This window comes from Dipodomys ordii, unplaced genomic scaffold (assembly GCF_000151885.1).
Source record: "Dipodomys ordii isolate 6190 unplaced genomic scaffold, Dord_2.0 Scaffold59, whole genome shotgun sequence".
Lineage (NCBI taxonomy): Eukaryota > Metazoa > Chordata > Mammalia > Rodentia > Heteromyidae > Dipodomys > Dipodomys ordii.
In genome coordinates this window covers 1,961,761-1,980,724 of record NW_012267275.1, presented here as the reverse complement: position 1 = coordinate 1,980,724, position 18,964 = coordinate 1,961,761, and the positions used below count along the sequence as shown (strand labels likewise).

General features: G+C 36.4%; 1 protein-coding gene across 1 annotated transcript in view; it reads left to right on the top strand.

The window, feature by feature from the left end:
* The window catches only part of LOC105989795 (uncharacterized protein KIAA0825-like), a 185,734-nt gene that overhangs the window by 74,687 nt on the left and 92,083 nt on the right, over nt 1-18,964 (top strand). Inside the window, exon 10 of the mRNA XM_013022014.1 lies at nt 5,060-5,199. Coding sequence (XP_012877468.1) covers nt 5,060-5,199 — 140 coding nt within the window. The remainder of the gene's footprint in view (nt 1-5,059; nt 5,200-18,964) is intronic.

Sequence of the window (18,964 nt, the reverse complement as noted above, 5' to 3'; positions counted from 1 at the left end):
TTGATTTGCATTTCTTTTATGGCTAGAGAGGTTGAGCATTTCTTCATGTGTCTATTGGCCATCCTTCTTTCCTCTTCAGAGAAGTTTCTCTTTAAGGCTTTAGCTCACTTATTGATTGGGCAGTTGTTTCTTTGTGGATCTGTTGTTGGGGGATTTAATTTTTTAAGTTCCAGGTATATTTCAGATATGAGACCCTTGTCCGTTGTATGGCTAGTGAAGATCTTCTCCCAATCTGTGAGCTTTCTCTTGATCTTGCTAGCTATGTCTTTTGCCATGCAGAAGCTCTACAATTTTATGCAATCCCATTTGTTCAACCTTTCTTTGATTTGTTGTGTTTCTGGGTCTCTATTAAGAAAATTTTGGCCTGTGCCAAAGAGACCTACGGTTTCTCCTATTCCATCCTGTAATTTTTTCAGGGTGTCTGCTTTGACTCCGAGGTCTTTGATCCATTTGGAGTTGATTCTGGTGCAGGGTGATATATAAGGATCTAGCTTTAGTTTTCTATGAGTAGTTAACCAATTTTGCCAGCACCATTTACTGAAGAGACTATCTTTCTTCCATTCAATTTTTTTAGCTCCCTTATCGAAGATTAGATGGCTGTATGTCTGTAGGCTCATTTTTGGGTTTTCAATTCTATTCCATTAGTCCTGAGGTCTGTTCTTGTGTCACTACCAAGCTGTTTTGATTATTATGGCTTTGTAGTAGAGTTTGAAATTTGGTATTGATATTCCTCCAGCACTGTTCTTTCTGTTGAGGATCGTTTTTGCTATTCGGGGTCTTTTATTGTTCCATATTAATTTTTAGATTGCCTCCTCTATTTCATTGCAGAATGAGGCTGGAATATTGATAGGTGTCGCACTGAATTTGTAGATAGCCTTAGGAAATATTGCCCTTTTCACGATGTTGATCTACTTGCGGTGATTTTTATGAAATGTGATCACTCACTAAAATTAAGAAATTAGCATAAGTTTCCCTAAGTGGAATGCCTACACTCACCAGGTAAGAGTTGTTTTTAAAAAGTAATCCTCAAAACATAAGACTTCTTAAAAATTTCAATGTGTATGAATGGACAAAGCTGTTTTTAAAATCAGGGCAAATACCCTATGCAAATATAGATAGGTAAACTTTGACTGATTTGTACTTAATCATCTCTAATCATAATGATCTCAGAGATTTTTGGCTATACCCATTGCAGAGATTAAATATATGCAAATACTTTCATGGCAAAAAGCACATATAATTTTCACACTGTGGGGTAAAGTGATGCAGAAAATATTTTGAGTTTCTTTCGCCTCAGCTTTTTCCTCAGATATTAAAATTGTCTTCTTGGAGACAAATAACAATTTTTGAAAGAGAAAATTAAAGATAAGATGGAAGAGACAAGAGTGAAGCTATAATGTGGAGGCTCTTCTGCTTTTGTTTTCCCACATCAAGGATTTACCTTTTGTTTCTCTTGATATGCCTTTGCCCTTGTTTTCTGAAACCTGGCCTTTGGTATAAATTCAGCCTAGGAGTCTATACCAGGAATCATCTAGTTGAAATCAATTCTTGCCTTGAATAACATGACTCTAAACTAGAAAGAAGCCCTGAGATCATAATACAGCTTTCCCACCAAATATTCAGGTGTTTGAATTGGATGGAAAGCTCAGAGTAATGTAATGGAAGTGGCTTTGAAAGTCAGAAAGACCTAGTTTGAAGTTTACCAGCCACATTCAAAATCTAAATCACTAGGGACTATTTTTTCAATATTCCTGAAACTGAAATAGGGAGTTAGGGTCTGGCTGGTGCCATCTTGGCCACATGGTGGATGGTAGGGTCTGTCACCTTGTCTTCATGGTAGGGGAAGTTGAAGCCCCTGCTTCCCAGGTGATGGGCATACCTGAATCCTTCGAGGCAGAGGTGGGACTTGGCTGATAGGTTACTAAACCTGTGAGTCTAGTGCCAGGGTCTGGGAGTTTCCTGTGACCCTACCCCTTGACCTGACCATATTTAGGCTCAGACAAGCTCAGGTGCCATTTCACCATGCCATGTGTCTCCTTGTTCCTATACTATCTCTTGGCTCCCGGCTCTTCTCTATAACCATGGTATCCCACTTCAGCTCTCCATTGGAGCTGAATTAGCTTGTTGGTATTGGTTTTGTTCTTTTTTTTTTCTCTCTGGCCTTCATGGCTTAGTTTCCTAACAGTGTTAAGTGTATTTACTGGCTGCTGGTCTTTGAGACAGGGGTCCACCATGAAGTTGCTGGCCTTTTAATAAAGACTCCAAGATTCAACCTCAAAATGTGGCTTCTTCATTTTCTCACCTTATAGCTAAACAAGTATTGAGTTGAACTGTAGGTTCCTATCTGCATGTTTCATTTTGAAATGGACCCTGAAACAAAGATTCAAGTGAACATAATTCACTTCTAATAGGAGGAATGTTGTGAAGGGAATAGGTAAGCAAAACACAGGGACATCATCTCAAACCTATTATCCAAGCAGTGAGTGGAACTTACACCTTTGAGGAAAATTCTGAAAACTAGTGTAAAGTATCTATTTCAAGGTATTCTACCAAGATGCTGCAGTTTTTATATACCAAATCCCTTTCAACATTGGTTGAGGGATGCTTAGGAGTTATAATTTCTTGGCAGGTTATAATTTCTTGTCTTGCTGGAAAATAGAGAAATAAAGATTCTAAGCATTCTTGCTTCTTTGTGTCATCTGCATCAGTGAGATCTATCCTCTCTTTCCTGCAAAGTTCTCTGAATGTTACCATCGATCCTTCAATGTGGTTTAGACTTTCTTTTTTGTCTAAATTTAATTGTGATATAACCTCAGACACTCCCTGTCACAGGTACTTCTGAGTCTGTAAGTGTTATTAGGATCATCAGGAACTTTGGTGAGAGGGCCCTTTTTTGCTTTCACCTGCTGGTGTCTAGACCCATATGGCTAGCCAACAGTTTTGCTGTTTGTTCAAAGTAAATATCAAATAGTATTCCAACACTACTGAATGCTCTTCCCAAGCTGTATGTTTCAGACTCCATTCCAATATTCTACTAGACTAGATGCTTCCATACCATACATAGAGGAGAACATATAGTAAAGTATAAATGAATCCCGGAACCTACTATAGAGCCTTCTCTTGACCTAGGCATAACCAACAGAGTTGCAAGTCATGACATTGTACACTGGTATATCTGAGATTAAAAAAAAGAACCTTTCTATTGAAATGAAAATTGTAGATGACATACTCAGCAAATAGAACTAAACTTTTTCATGATAGTTCTATAAGAATAATTCAATACTTTCATAAACTAACCAGTTGAAATTACTACCTGAATTTGAAAAAGCTTGTGCCAATCCATGCCCTCAGAAAATATAGCGTATACATTTAATGGCGGCCTTTAGTCTGGGTCAACAAAGAGTTTTAAAAGAAAAAGTACCATGTGATGTCCCACCGCCTGGTCCTGAGGAGGGACTTAGTACAACACATATATATGTATGCTTATACATATATATGTATAACATTTCCCTTTTTGTCATTTCTTTGAAGGCTAAACTTATTTTCACAGCTCCACAAGCTCAAAGTGTAAGGGAACATATGTGTATCCATACGTGCAACACAGGCTCCTCATGCATTTATTACTCAGAGACTGGTGATTGAGAAATATTTGTACTATATTCTTTTTACTCATGGTGAGTCATTTTACTGTACATTTCAAAATCTGTGATAAATTGAAAGTTCCAAGAATATAGGTAATTTTCAACAAACAGCTTCCCATCAAGAAAAGGGGGGGGTTTATTTATAACCAGTATTCAGTTACAGTGGCAAAAAATTTGTCATTCAAATTATTTTGTTTCATTACATAACTGAAGGGCTAAGTAAAAACGCTCAATACCTCCACCTTAAAAAATATTCTTCAATTATTTCAAAATCTTCACTTTGTGATAATGGTCTGGCTTCTGTTTCTTCCTTTGGACTCTCTCTCTTTAAAAAATATTATCTTTAAGTACCAATTTCTCAGTTTTATTTTGTTGAACTGTGATTTTTGTCTGTCTAAGGAATTACACTGTTTTGAGTCTCCCCTACATCCACCATATTTCAATTAAGGCATTTATGTACACTTGCATACCACCCAAGGTTTTTACTTACATATTTGTAAACTAATTCTAGCTTCCACATATGAGGGAACGTATTCAACCTTCTTCTCTTGGGGCCTGACTTACTTCATATCACTTAACTTTTTCAGATTTTTCCATTTCTTTGCAAGTAATGCAATATCATTTTTTCCTAATGGTATGTAAAATTCCATTCATCCAGTGAGGAGCATCTCTGCTTATTCCAAACTTTGGCTATGGTTATGCTGGTGGTTTTACTACATCCTAGTTTGTAATTTTTTAGATAAATGCCCAGGAGTGGTATTATTAGATCATAGGGTAGAACTAAATGTAGAAACATTGAGTTTTTTGAGGAACCTCCATGCTACTTTCCAAAGTGGTTGTACTTCCCATTGCCAACAGTGACCTCTGGCTTATGAACAGGTAATGAAAGTGCTAGGGACCTGATTCTGATTTTCTGTTTAACACATCACAGTTTTGCAAGTAGAAGCTTGATTACCTTGGAATTATTTCTCTTTGATGAAGTGATCACTTAACTCAGTAGAAAGGTGGCTGTTAGTCTTAGTTCAAATAATTGCATGTTGTGACTGAAAGTTAAAAGTACATAGTAGGTACTCCTTATGTGTTGGTGTTTGAATAAATGAAGACCTTCACAATAAATGTATAAATGATTTTTCTTCATGAAACAAAAATAGACATGGTCCTGTGAAATATAGGCATGATTATTTTGTATCACTTTTAAATTTGGCAGGCTACCAAATGTTAATTTGCTTTTAGCTAGTTGAGATTAAATGTAATTCCTTCCTGGAGCAACCCTAACATAAGTAAGCATGAAAGCATTTTCAGAGTAATCTGGGAGGAATTGACATTTAAAGGAGTTAGCATTACATTTGTACTTTAAGGCTATTAATTTCATAGATAAATTAACTTCATTATTCCATCTTTATCTTGCATTTTGAAAGGACTTCATCAGCTGGAGGATTGAAAGTGGAAGGTCAATTGAAACTGCTCTTATCCCAGCCCGGTTGTAACTGGAACCTGCTTCTTGAAACCCTGCTGTGTAATGATGGCCTTTTACCAAGAATCTTGTTGAGAAGCTCAAGTGAGTATTTGTAGTTAATAAGAATGTCCTCAAAAAACCTAGTCCTTGCTCTTGAGTTGGATGAAACTTTTTTCCTTCTTGAATATTAGCCAAAGGACATTAACTAACTACATGAATTAACAGTGTATGTAGTGACCAACAGGCAAACTTCTGAATTACTTTACCAAAATATATGATTATACTGGAGGTGGGACTCTCAATGAGGCAAAGTAATATTTTTATATGACATAATTCTATGAGAGCTGCCATCACATGGATGTATACCAATATTCAGGGTTTGAAATACCTGAAAAAACTGGAAGAAGAGCATTATACTTCAAAAGCATAAGTCTAAATTAGACAGACAATAAATAAAGAGATAGAGAAAGATTGCATAGAGCAAGACTGGAAATTTTAGTATATCCAGAGAAGTGCTTATGCAATTTATAAACTAGCAAGCTGTGGCTGACAATCATATCCATTGGGGCATGGAAAAGTAAATTCCTGAGAAAATGATGAAAGGAAAACTGAGGAGTAAAGGAAATCCATACTTCTCTTAATTCTTTTTTTTCTCTTTAAATGCTACTTTTGAAAATTGTAAGTAAGGTTATGACAGCACATATTCCATTTCTCTACCACTTCTGTTAAGTCTTCTAACCTTTCTCACATACTCCCATGCATTAATTTCACTCTGTACCACACAGAAATTCAGATTATTTTCATCTATTACTAGTTTCACTGCAGATTTCCCAGATCAGAATGTTTTTGTTTCCACCATTCAAATATGAACCTAGACTAGTTTTCTGTCATTTCTCTCAGGATTCCCTCACATACATCTTCTACTGATCTAGCTCTTTTCCAGACATTTCCACTGAAGCTCATGTATGTCCATCCTCTATATCATGGCTCGCCTATTTTCCTACTTAGAGTCCCACCCCAGACATCTTGGCCTTTACCAATCTTCCAGGACCAGTGGAGGCTACAAACCTGTGAACATTCTGCCTCACATTGATTTTATTCTCCCTAGAACTTCTCAGTGCCCTTTATCTTGACCACTTTATTTGCCCCTAGCATGCTATTATAATGATAATTATCTATAACTGAGACCCTATAAGCTTGCTGGTACACAAACAAAGTTCATGGCATTCCTGTCCCCTTTCCCTCCCATTCATATTGCTCTGGACATTTCTGATATTTTTTGTTTTTCACATCTGCACAGGACTTGTTTCCTAACTTTTTTCTCTTTTTAACTTTCATGTTTGTTTCCAAGAGGCCAGTAAAAGAAGGTACCTCTGTGAGATTATTGCTTATTCTCTGATATTCTCAAAACCATAAAACCATTCAGTGCCAGAGGTCAACAGAACTCCCCAGGCCTCAGTGTGCTGACTCAGAAGTTGCAGATTGCCCCACTCCTGAACTCTGAACCTGATATCCACCTGGTCTCTAAGCAGTACTGTTTTAGTGTCCAGTCTCACAAAGTTCGCCTAAGGGCCTTTTTTTGGCTCCACACTGTAATTTCATTCTCATAAGGAGTAATTAGAAATAAGGAAACCAATTCCTTAAATAACTAGCATTTTGTGTACTTATTAGAAGGGAAGAAACATGCTAGCCACTTTGTATTTATTATATAATTTAATCCTTCTTATAGCCATATGAAGTATATACTTTTACTGTTTAGATCTTAAACGTCTCATAAAAGCTCATATATTCAAGGGTTAGTGCTCAATTCAGCAATGTTCAGAGGTAAGAATCTGGGAACTGATTTGTATTGTTGGTGCTCTGACTTATTCACTGAAAGGTGGAATTCTGATGGGCTATTGGGAAATGAAGGAAACTTGGGAGATGAGACTTTGTTGAAGAGAGTAAGTTCCTAGGAGTTGTATCTTCCCCTTGCCTCCTTCTTTCCTCAAGCTCTCTTAAGCCCTCTTAGCTTTCTTGCTGCCATGAGATTAATCATGGTTCCACCACACACTCAACTGCGTTTGTTCCACCATGTGCTCTCTGCCATACTGTTCTGCTTCCTCACAGCCCAGAAACCATGGAGGCAAGTAAGCAGGAACTGAAATCCCTGTAGAACTGTGTGCTAAAACAAATCCGTCCTGAAGTTGATTTTCTTAAGTATTTTGTTACAGCAACAGAAAGCTGACTGACAGAACACTATTACTATCTTTGAGTTAAAAACAAGGCAGGCACTCAACCACTGAGCCACACAACCAACCCTGTGTGAAAAATAAAGACAATGGAGTTTGAGATACATGTTGCTGATCTTCTGTATCTGTAGGTTCTTCATTTATGGATTCAATCAAATCAAGACAAGAAAATGTTTGGAAAGAATTGAACTTACACTAATATATTGAGACTTTTCTTATTAATCATTATTCTTTTAACACTATAATATGACAATAGTTCACATAGCATTTTCATTGTGTTAGGTATAATGAATACTCTAGAACTGATTGAAAGTATAGAACAGATATACATAGTTTCTATGCAGATAATATGCTGTTTTATGTAAGTGTCTGGGTCACCCATGGATTTTATCATGAAGGTTAAAGGGCTGTATGACATGGATAGTATCTGACACAAATGAGACAAATTTCTCTGATATAATTACTAACACTCACAGACATCAGGCACTAAGAGAAATGGTCTCCAATTGATAGAGTCATGTATAGCAGTCTGGGCAATCAGTTGTGATCTAACCTTTTGATTCTATTGATATAAGCCACTAAGTGCAGAGAAAGCATACTTGTGAATATTTAACATTCATACTTACTTCCTTATCAAAACTGTGGTAAAACTGTTTTCTCATCTCTGTGACATGATGCTACTTTGAAGGGAAAGCCACTTGAGTTGTTTTATTGTATGATCTCTAGTTATAGTGCCTGTCTAATACAATATTGTATTTATCTAACTGTTCAAATACTTATATTATTTTCCAAGAAATTTTTTGTTGTTGTTGGTCATAGGGCCTGAGTTCTAGGCCTGGGCGCTGTCCCTCAGCTCTTTAGCTCAGGGCTAGTGCTCTACCACTTAAGCCACAGCTCTTCTTCCGGTTTTTTCTTCTTATATGGTGCTGAGGAATCGAACCCAGGGCCTTATGAATACAAAGCAAGCACTCTTCCACTGAGCCACCTTCCCAGCCCCTATATTATTTTAACTAAAAGAAAATTAGTTTATGTGTCTGTGTTGCAGTAACAACTTCAAGTACCATGAAGATGAAGTGACAGCTCAAGTGGAGTACTTATAGAAACACTATGCTTACAGAATTTGATTAACTATGAAAATTGGGTTTATAAGAATAAGTTTGTAATATTTTGACTGAACTTTTCATTTTATTATAAGCTTTACAGTATTTCAGAAAATCATTTGATAACTTAGAAGTCTGTCATTTTTATTTGTTATTTATTTACTTTTAGTTCAGGTTTTTAGTATATTCCTGTATGGAAAAAAATAGGAATATTGAAATGAAGTGGGTTTTTTTTGTTTTTGTTTTTTTGTTGTTATTGCTATTGTTGTTGTTGTTGTTGTTGTCATGGGGCTTGAACTCTGGTCCTGGGTGCTGTCCCTGAGCTCTACCACTTGAGCCACAGTACCACTTCTGTTTTTCTGAGTGTTTTATTGGAGATAAAGTCTCAGGGACTTTCCTGCCTGGACTGGCTTTGAACTGTGATCCTCAGATCTCAGCCTCCTAAGTAGCTAGGATGATAGGAATGAGCCACTGGTGCCCAGCTGAAATATTTTTTTAAATTACAGTTATATTGTAAAGGTGATAAACAGAGTGGTGACATAAGTAAGATAATGAATAGATTTCTATTAAACAGCAGCCTCATTTTCTCCCAGTTTTCCTCCCTGACCTCCACCCCGCTCAAGTTGTAAAGTTCATTTCCAGCATAGTGTCTAGTGAGTATCACTGTTGAATTTTTTCACCCTTTGTCCCACTGTTTCTGTGATTTCCATTCCCCAAATCAGATAAACTTATATAAAAGATAAAGAATACAGAAATTAAAAAACAGTGATAACAGAGAATAAACCAAAGGAGAAAAAGGAAAGAAAAAAGAAGTACCTGAAAACAGTACAATAAAAAAACCTCTTGTTGGGCTAGGAAGGTGGCTCAGTGGTAGAGCGCTTGCCTTGCATGCCTGAGGCCCTAGGTTCGATTCCTAAGCACCACATAAGGAAAAAGAAAAAAGCCGGAAGTGGCGCTGTGGCTCAAGTGGTAGAGCATTAGCCTTGAGCTGAAGAGCTGAGGGACAGCGCCCAGGCCCAGAGTTCTGGCCCCACGACTGGACCCAAAAAATAAAACCAAACAAACAACAAAAAAACCTCTTGTTTCCTTTTCTTGGAGTTCATTTTGATAAGCATCATATTATGTGGTCATATATGCATAGCTATTGAGCCATTGTGATCCTCTCCTAAGAATATGCTCCTTTGTTATCAGTGTGCAGATGCATAGAGTGCTGTTTAATTAATCGTGTTTATGTGTAATTTTTTGTCTCTTACTATCCATTGGATTAACTTGTAGATTCATAGGCATATTATAGTTACTACAAATGAGGGAAAGCAAGCAGCCCAATTTTCTTTAGGTCTGGCTTACTTTGCTTAGGTCTTTTCTAGGTTTTTTCTATTTCCTTAGGGCAATGCCATTCTTTCTGATGGAAGCTTAGAATTCCATTGTATATATGCCACATTTTATTTCATCTACAGAGAGGCATCTGGGTTGATTCCCTATCTTAGTTATGAATGTCTGATCTCTCTTTTCCTCTTCAATATAGTTTTGGAATTCCTAACTAGAAAAATAAGAAACAAACATAAAGGGGATCCAAACAGGGAAAGAAGTAAAACTTTCCCTCTTTTGAGGTGATATGATCATGTTTTTAAAGAACCCCAGTCTTTCCCTGAGTTACTTGAGCTGATCTTAAAAACTTTGGCAGAGTAGCAGGGTATAAAATAAACCCACAATAGCTTTTCTGTATGCCAGCAATGAGAAGAGTGAGGCTGAACTCAAGAAAGCAACTCCTTTGCAATAGCATAAATATATATATAGATAGATAGATAGATAGATAGATAGATAGATAGATATAGATATATATAGACCTAGAAGTTAACTGAAGATATGAAGGACATCTATGATGAAAACTTTAAAAACCTGAAAAAGAAATTAATACAAGAAGTGGAAAAACAAGCAGAAAAGGTTAGATAATGTGATGTGAGGAAAATGAACCTTTAGATAGGTATTTTAATGTTTTTTTTCTTTCATGCATTTGTTTCTAACGCATTTATAAGATTATTTCTTTGTTGCTTTGTATGTCCCTCCCCCACAGTATAACCCCTGCTTTCACTATATTTGATGTCAGTATAACTTGTGGAGGAGATGGGGAAAAACAAGTCGTTTAATGATACAGGTGGACCTGTTGCAACAATGAGAAGTACAAGTTGTCATGTCGAAAATGAGCTTTACAACGTCAGTGGCGGGGGGGGGGGGGGCGGGAAGGGGGTGAAGGATAAACAAAGGAGGAGGCTGCAATGCTTGATAAGAAATGTACTCATTATCTTGCCCATGTAATTGTAACCGCTCTGTACAGTATGTTCACAAAAAATAAAAATAATAAAAAATAATAAAAAAATTTTAAAAAAAGAAGTGGAAAAACTTCCCATGCTCCTGATTTGGGAGGATTAGCATTGTGAAAATGGCGGTACTGCCCTAAGCTATCTATCATATTTTTAGGAAGCAAAATTTTTGAGTAAAATACTTTGAATTAACAATTTTAAGCAATATAAAAATCGTTTTATGAGTATTTGTCTAACAAATAATAAGCTTATCTTTACTGACAAAATGTAACATTTGCTAAATTAGATACATAGGATAAAAATAGGATGATCTTCATTCAATAAGCAATTTTGAATTATATTTGGCATCATTTTTCTTGATAAATAATCACATTATAAAGATGAAAATTATTTCATAAAGAGAATGACATCTTTTGGTCTATAAAAAATTATTTATCAGCCATTAGCTGGTGGCTCACACCTGTAATCCTAGCTACTCAGGAGGCTGAGTACTAAGGATCATGGTTCAAAAAGCCAGCCTATGCAGAAAAGACCATGAGACTCTTATCTCCCGTAAACCACCATAAAACTGGAAGTGGCACTGTGATTCAAGCATGCTAGACTTGAGTTGAAGAGCAGAGGAATGGTGCCTAGGCCCAGAGTTGAAGCCTCATGATAAAAAAAAAAAAAAAAAAACATTTATCAGAATGTTTAATGGCTTACTCTTATTATATACTCAGGAATCTGAGATATGAGAATCATGGAATCCCAGGCAAAAAAGTTATCTAGACTTTATCTCCAATTAACGAACAAAAAGCATAGTTCACATGGTAAAGTACCAGTCAAATTAGTATGAGAGCCTTAGTTCAAACCTCAGTACTAAAAATGAAAGAATTACAAGAACAAAATGGAAATGACTGTTTTCTCCAAAGGTAATAAGACAGAAAAAATTAATAAGTGAATGCTACATTTTAATTTATAATAATTGTACATATAATTTAGAATAAATTTATAACAAACATTTTAATTTATAACATTTTAATTATAATAAATAATTTATAGTAATACAGCTTCATATGATGTAAACTTCTAGACACAACCATGGTTATGTTGTAGATAAAAATTTCTCTTATATAAAAAGAAATGTATAATAACATCTTCAGGGAATGGTTATAATCCTAAAATCTGATAAAAATCAAATTATTTCCATCATATGTGTCTGGCTGATTTTTGAGAAAGCCATGTTGAATTCAAAAGTAAAGAAATCAACTTTTGATAGAGGACCTTAGGACATTATTTGGGATTACTGAGTTTAAAATCTGAGGGAGGAGTCTTGTTGATTATCATGCTGAGGCCACTTGTCCTTAATAGGTTTCTTTATGTGTACTTTCAAGGGAACAAATATTTGGTGATTTCCTCAGCAGGGGGCTTTTCCTGATAATGATATTTGAAGAAAGTGTGATTAACATCCTTTCCTTTATCCCATTACTCTGCGAATGATTTCCAGTGAAACTTCTTGCTTTCTGGTGATATTCAGCTCAGCACACTGGCAAATACATATTTGCCATTGTTCCAGCCATTGTCTTTTTGAGTACTTTAATTGTGTTCATTCAGTGTCTTCATAACATCATTCTGTAGTTAGTACAATTATCACCTTTATGTAAGAGTTGAGGAAACCAAGACACAGAAAAATACAAGTTACTCACCTAGTAGGAGCATGGTTGCATCCAGATAGCTGGCCTCCACCTCCAATAGTACATGACATCTTAGCAGAGCCAAGGAATGTTTACCTAATAGCAGTGTTCCACAACTCAAGGAGCAATTGCCACAGTGGATACTTTTGATAGTGTGTGTAGTACTTTTCAACTTTTACAGAGTAGCTAAGGATAATCAGGAAAAATGTTGTTGAAAATGGTGCATGTGTTTGTATATGTGTTTATATGCCATTTTCTGGGTATATAGAGTGTCCTTTTATGGCAGTCTTAAAGGTAATGACCTAAAGTAAAACTATGCTACTTTAGCTCACCTAACACCAATGATATCTTTGCTTATTTCAGTAATAACATCTACACTATAGGATTCACATTTGATTTTTTTCTCTGCAATATAATCACTTGGAAAATGACTATATATATATATATATATATATGTGTGTGTGTGTGTGTGTGTGTGTGTGTGTGTGTGTGTGTGTGTATCTTCCTAGCCTGGCATTTTTCCCCTCTCTCCCAAGGTCTGTACATGCCCACTGGGCAGATGGTTTGGTATCTACCCTGAGAAATAATTTCCCCTTGAAATAGGTGTAAGTATCAATTTATATGAAATTCTAATGACTTTGAATTTAGTGAAGGAGCACAGTAAGAACAGAAGAGACACTCTCGAGGACCAAAGAATACAGGCCAATTAGTACATAGTTGTGGGCAGTTATTCCACCTTACTTATCTGTGGTATCATAATCTTTTCTGTATTAAGGGATATTGTCCACTTAAGAGGCAATACCTTTGAAATCTATTCTTTTACAAATTTTTATATATTTTTATTGTAAAGGTACTGTACAGAGAGGTTATAGTTACATGAGTAAGGTAATGAGGACATTTGTTATCCAGCATTGTTACCCCCTCCTTTTTTCCCCCCTGCCAACCCTTCCCTCTCCACCTCCCCTCCTCCTCCCTTCCCCCACTCCAAAAGTGGTAAAGTTCATTTTCAACACAGTGTTTTGTAAATCTCATTGTTATAATGGGTCAACTTGTATCCTTGTTTCCCTTCCCTTCCCCAAATTAGAAAAATGTATGTACAAGATACAGGATACCAGAATCAAATACAGTGAAAACAGGGGTTATTATCATGGGGGAAGAACATACAAAAGAAAGAAAAAAAATAACATAGTACATTAAAAACAACAGCGACAAAGATAAAACCTCTTGTGTCCCTATCTTGGGGTTCATTACTCTTAAAATCATCTTATATAGTCATATGTACATAGCTTTTGAGCTTTTCTGCCTGTCTGGTAAGATTGTCCTAGACATATACTAGTTATTGCAAATAAGGGAAACCATGGGACCTACGTTCTTTGGGTCTGGTTTAATTTTTTCCAAGTCTTTCAATTTCCTAACAAATGGGTTGGTGTCATTCTTTCTGATGGAAGCATAGAATTCAATTATATATATATATATATATATATATATATATATATATCACATTTTCTAGATCCATTCATCTACTGAGGGTTCCATATCTTAGCTGCGATGAATTTTGCTGTGATAAACATAGTTGTGCTGGTATCTTTAGTATGGCCTTTGAAGTACATGGCACAATGCATTATGTATTATAGTTAATATGATGTAACATAGAAAACTAAAGCTTACATCTGTGTAACTGACACTTGTGACAATCGATTGTTAATTGGCTCCACTAAAGCATTATACATTGTGAACTTATAGCAAAATATCCCCTTATCACCTATACATATGTAAAATTGTAAACTAAAAAAAAGTGTGTCAAAACAGAGAAAAGCAGTAAAGATGCTAAATAAACATCAGGCCATACTATGTTTACATAAACTGAATGGTGTCATAGGTTTCAGAGCCTTGGTAAGGTAGGATGGGTAAGCTGGAAAGAGCCAAGATAGATAAGTAGGAATGGTAAGCAGTTTATTAGCATTGGGCTGCTGAAGTATTTGTGTGTCACCCACAGCCAGTGGAGGGCTGGACGCAGGCATTGTGAGGTTACTGGGAATTTAATATCCATCATGTGGGATCTACTTTTTCAATTTTCAACTTTCATCAAAACAACAAAAAAGTCTGAGAAAAGAAAATTTCAAATTGTCATAGAGGTGTGTGTGTGTGTGTGTGTGTGTGTGTGTGTGTGTGTGTGTGTGTGTTGGGGGGGATATAGTGTTTCCAGTTCTTTTTTTAATACTTTTTATTGTAAAAATACTGTACAGAGGAGTTACAGTTATATGAGCAAGGTAATGAGTACATCTATCAAACATTGTTACATCCTCCTTTAAGTTTTTCATGCTTCAGATTTACAAGAGAATTTACTGAGACAAAGTAAGAAAAAGCAGACATCTATTAGAGGCTCTTACTAGACTGACACAGCAGGCAGCTAGAGTAAGGAGTATTGTATGCTAAGATAGAGTTGGGATTATACCTTGTTTTAGCCTATTTTTTGATAGACTCCTTTTCTTTCTGTAGACTTCACTGAATATTTATCTCTTTCTCAGAAGGATCATCATTCAAATTTCTCAGGCTGAGAGAATCTCAAGAGCTCAGGGTTTTGTTTTATTTTGTTTTTTAATCCAAATTCTATCTGTCCCATTTTGAGTGCTTGTCTTATTTTTGCTTTTAATTTGGACCACTTTGCATAGTTGACTCACTTCTGTGTTCCACCTAGCCTTTGGTGTTTTTCTTTTCTTTTCTTTTCTTTCTTTCTTTTTTCTTTTTTTTTTTTTGTCAGTTGTGGGGCCTGAACTCCAGGCCTGGACACTGTCCCTCAGCTCCTCAAGGCTCAAGGCTAGCACTCTACCACTTGAGCCACAGTGCCACTTTCGGCTTTTTCTGCTTATGTTATGCTGAGGAATCGAACCCAGGGCCTCCTTAGGAGGGCCTCCTCCACAATCATCACTTATCAACAATGGAAACTTGTAGAGACAATGTCTTTATAATTATTATTAGCCTTTTATACAACTAAGTAAAATATTACTAAACTATTTTTCTATTTCTGTTACTTTTCATAGGGAATTAGATGTAGCATTCAAATTACCTTGAAATTGTGTTTTATGTGATATATCTTTTTCCTAGGATTAATTTATTTTTTAGGGTGTTCTAGGTTCTGTCTTTGTTTTCTATACCATGTTTCTTTTTTTTTTTTTTTTTTTTTTTTTTTTGGTCGTGGGGCTTGAACTCTGGGTCTGGGCGCTGTCCCTCAGCTCTTCAGCTCAAGGCGAGTGCTCTACCATTTGAGCTACAGGGCCACTTCTGGTTTTCTGGTGGTTTATTGGAGATAGGAGTCTCACGGTCTCTCCTGCCTGGGCTGGCTTTGAACGGCGATCCTCAGATCTCAGCCTCCTGAGTAGCTAGGATTACAGGCGTGAGCCACCAGCGCCCGGCTGTACTATGTTTCTTATTCACATTCCTCCTGGTCCTGGGCTTGAATTCACTGTCCCTGGGCTTTTTTGTTCAAGGCTAGTTCTCTATCATTGGGCCACAGATCTATTTCTGCCTTTTGTATGGTTAATAGGAAATAATGATGTCAGAGTTTCCTGCTCAGGCTGGCTTCGAGCCATGCTCCTTAGATCTCAGTCTCCTGAATAGCTAGGATTTACACTTATGAACCTCTAGTTCCTGGTTATACTTCTTATTCTTGCTTTTTTATCAAATGCCTTTGTGAAAAGTGAGTCTTTCAGCATCTTCTCTTTAGATAATATGCTGTTTGCATCTGGTTACCTTAGCACTTCTAAGCTCATTGCACACTCTTTCACAATATTGCTGCCAAACCCATCTTAGCCACTCAGTGGGAGCTTGTCATTAACAACATTCTTGTAGAAGGTAAAAATTAAACAGACTTGGAAAGTGGAGTGCTTGTGTTCCATGCAGGAGTAAATCTTTTTATCCATAAAACTAATCTCCTGGTGGGTAGGTCCTTTGTCTGACACCTACTCTCATTATAAGTTTGAATTCTCAAGAGGAGTTTAAAAGAGTCTCTAGTATAAAGGACACTTTAGTGGTATTGAAAAGATGAACTTATTTCAAATCTTGTATTTGTTTATATTCTACAAAACATTGATAAAAGAGAAGGCAGATTAAATTTTAAATAGCAGCTTTGCTACTGGTATTATTACTGTTAAAGCATAGGTCAAGTAATAAGGATTTAAATATGCCAACTCCACTCTCCATAATTAAGCTGATCCTCATTTTTTTCTGACTCCTCAAGCTTCCGACTTACTATTTCCCAAACCACCAACAGAGTTTAAAAACCAGGATGTCCTTGACTTGGCAAAAGTCTGACTTAGTGGAGGGGTCCGTCAGGCCAGAGGGTAAAATTTAGCAGTCAGATAGGCCACAAGGTTAGATTTTTGGGCTAAAGTTAGCCATCTTTTCCCAGAGACTAGTTCCTTAGTGTAGGGAGGGGTGGGGAGAGTCTAGTACTGTGATTCACGTTACTGAGGACAATGACATTTCAGGTTTGGCTTTGATGTTCTGATGGGAAGGTACTTATGGGGTTAGATCATTTATTGAAGAAGGCAAAGCAGATGGTGCTTGTTTAAACTACGGATACTTTAGATTTATCTAGAGCTCATTGATTCATATATCTTTCGATATTATAAGAAATCTTAAATACACACCTGGAAAATCTTATTTTTTGTACATTTTTATTGTAAAAATACTGTACACCAGGGTTGCAGTTACATGAGCAAGGTAATGAGTACATTTCCTATGGAACATTGTTGCCTTCTCCTTTGTTTTTTCCCCTACCATCCCTTCCCTCCCATCTCCACAAGTGGAAAATCTTAGTTTTGAAAAGCCAAGCCAATGTCTGATTCAGAAGGCACAGGGAAAGGAAAATGATAGGACTAGACCTACATTTGGAATAGAAGGGACTATAATGTCCTTCAGCACCCATTGTAAGATTCATGGGTAAGAATGCCACTTCTAAAAGGCACATTGACCAAGGTATAGACTTTTGTTTAATGTAATTTTTTTCTTTTACAGTACTGGGTTTTGAACTCAGGGCCTTCATTGTAGTCTTCAACTTTTTAACTTAAGGCTGACCTCTGACATTTGAGCACAGCCCTACTGGCTTTTTGCTGGTTAACTAAGAATCACTCAGACTTTCCTACTCTGGCTGGCTTTGAACCTTGATCTTTTGATTTAAACCTTTTGAATAGTTCAGATTACAAGTGTGAGCTACCAGTACCTGGCATAATGTAATTTTATTTTAGATGGGAACAATCAGAAATAAGACACAAAGAAGTAAGGAAACCTGTATAGGCTTGGGTTTACTGCAGTGGAGTACAAGAGTATGATTGAACAAAGACATTATGAACTAATGGCAAAAAATAAAAAAAAAAACAGAACTTAGCAAGGATTGTTTGTTTAGATTTCTCTCTGTGTTTGTTCCGTAGAGATAGGACTTCTTTTCCTCCTAGCACAAGAGAGCTTCCAGAAGTGTTCTGGAATGAGCTCCTTACCATCTTACTTTAGAGGAAAGTCAGAATTCTTTTATGACCTGCTTCCAGGGAGAAGTACAGGAAAAGATCAAAGAGTTGCCTCTTCTGTTTCCTAAATGTAAAGGGGCCATTCTTTAAAATGGTGTGTTGTGAACCTCATCATGACTTCCTTAAAAAGCAATTTGAAATAATACTGATAAAAACATGGCTAGTTTTCCTGAAAGCAACATGGGACTATCAGAATGAGAGACAGCAAAAGAATATCCCAATAGCCTAAGAAATTTCAAAGTTAATAGAAAACCTGTCAAAGGTTTTGGGTTTCACCAGTTTTCTAGCTATTAGAACACCTAATATCTATTAAGGGTATCCCTATGAAGAAGAGGAGGAAGGCAGGCATGTATTTTTATCTTAGTATAGCTAAAAATTCAGAGTAGGACTAAATACTGCCAAATCCTGGGGCCTAGGGATAAGCAAGTGATAGTGATGTCCTTGTTAGAAATACTGAGAAAGGAGTATGCAAGGGCAAAATCAGACCTAGAATGAACAACTGGAATGTTGTATATAAAAGGAATCATTGGAGTCAAAGGATAACAGAATTGCTGGGACATATAAACAGTAAAGCTAGAATCAGGAAAGGCCAGAGTTTCAGGAAACACCATGAACAACTGACCCTCAACTCACCCACTTTTTTAAATTTAATTTTAATTTTTATTTTTATTGTGAAAATACTGTACAGAGGGGTTACAATTACATGGGCAAGATAATGAGTACATTTCTCATCAAACATTGTAGCCTCCTCCTTTGTTTCCCCTTCCCCACCTAATCCTCCTCTCCCCTCACCCCAAAGTTGTAAAGTTCATTTTTCCACATAACGACTTGTACATCTCATTGTTGCAATGGATCCACCTGCATTCCTATTTAAACAATTTGTTTTTTTCCTTCCCCTCCACAAATTATACCAACCTCAAATACAGTAAAGCAGGGTTATACCATGGGGGGAGGGACATACAAAGCAACAAAGAAATAATCTTATAAATGTGTTAGAAATAATCACCTGAAAGAAAAAAA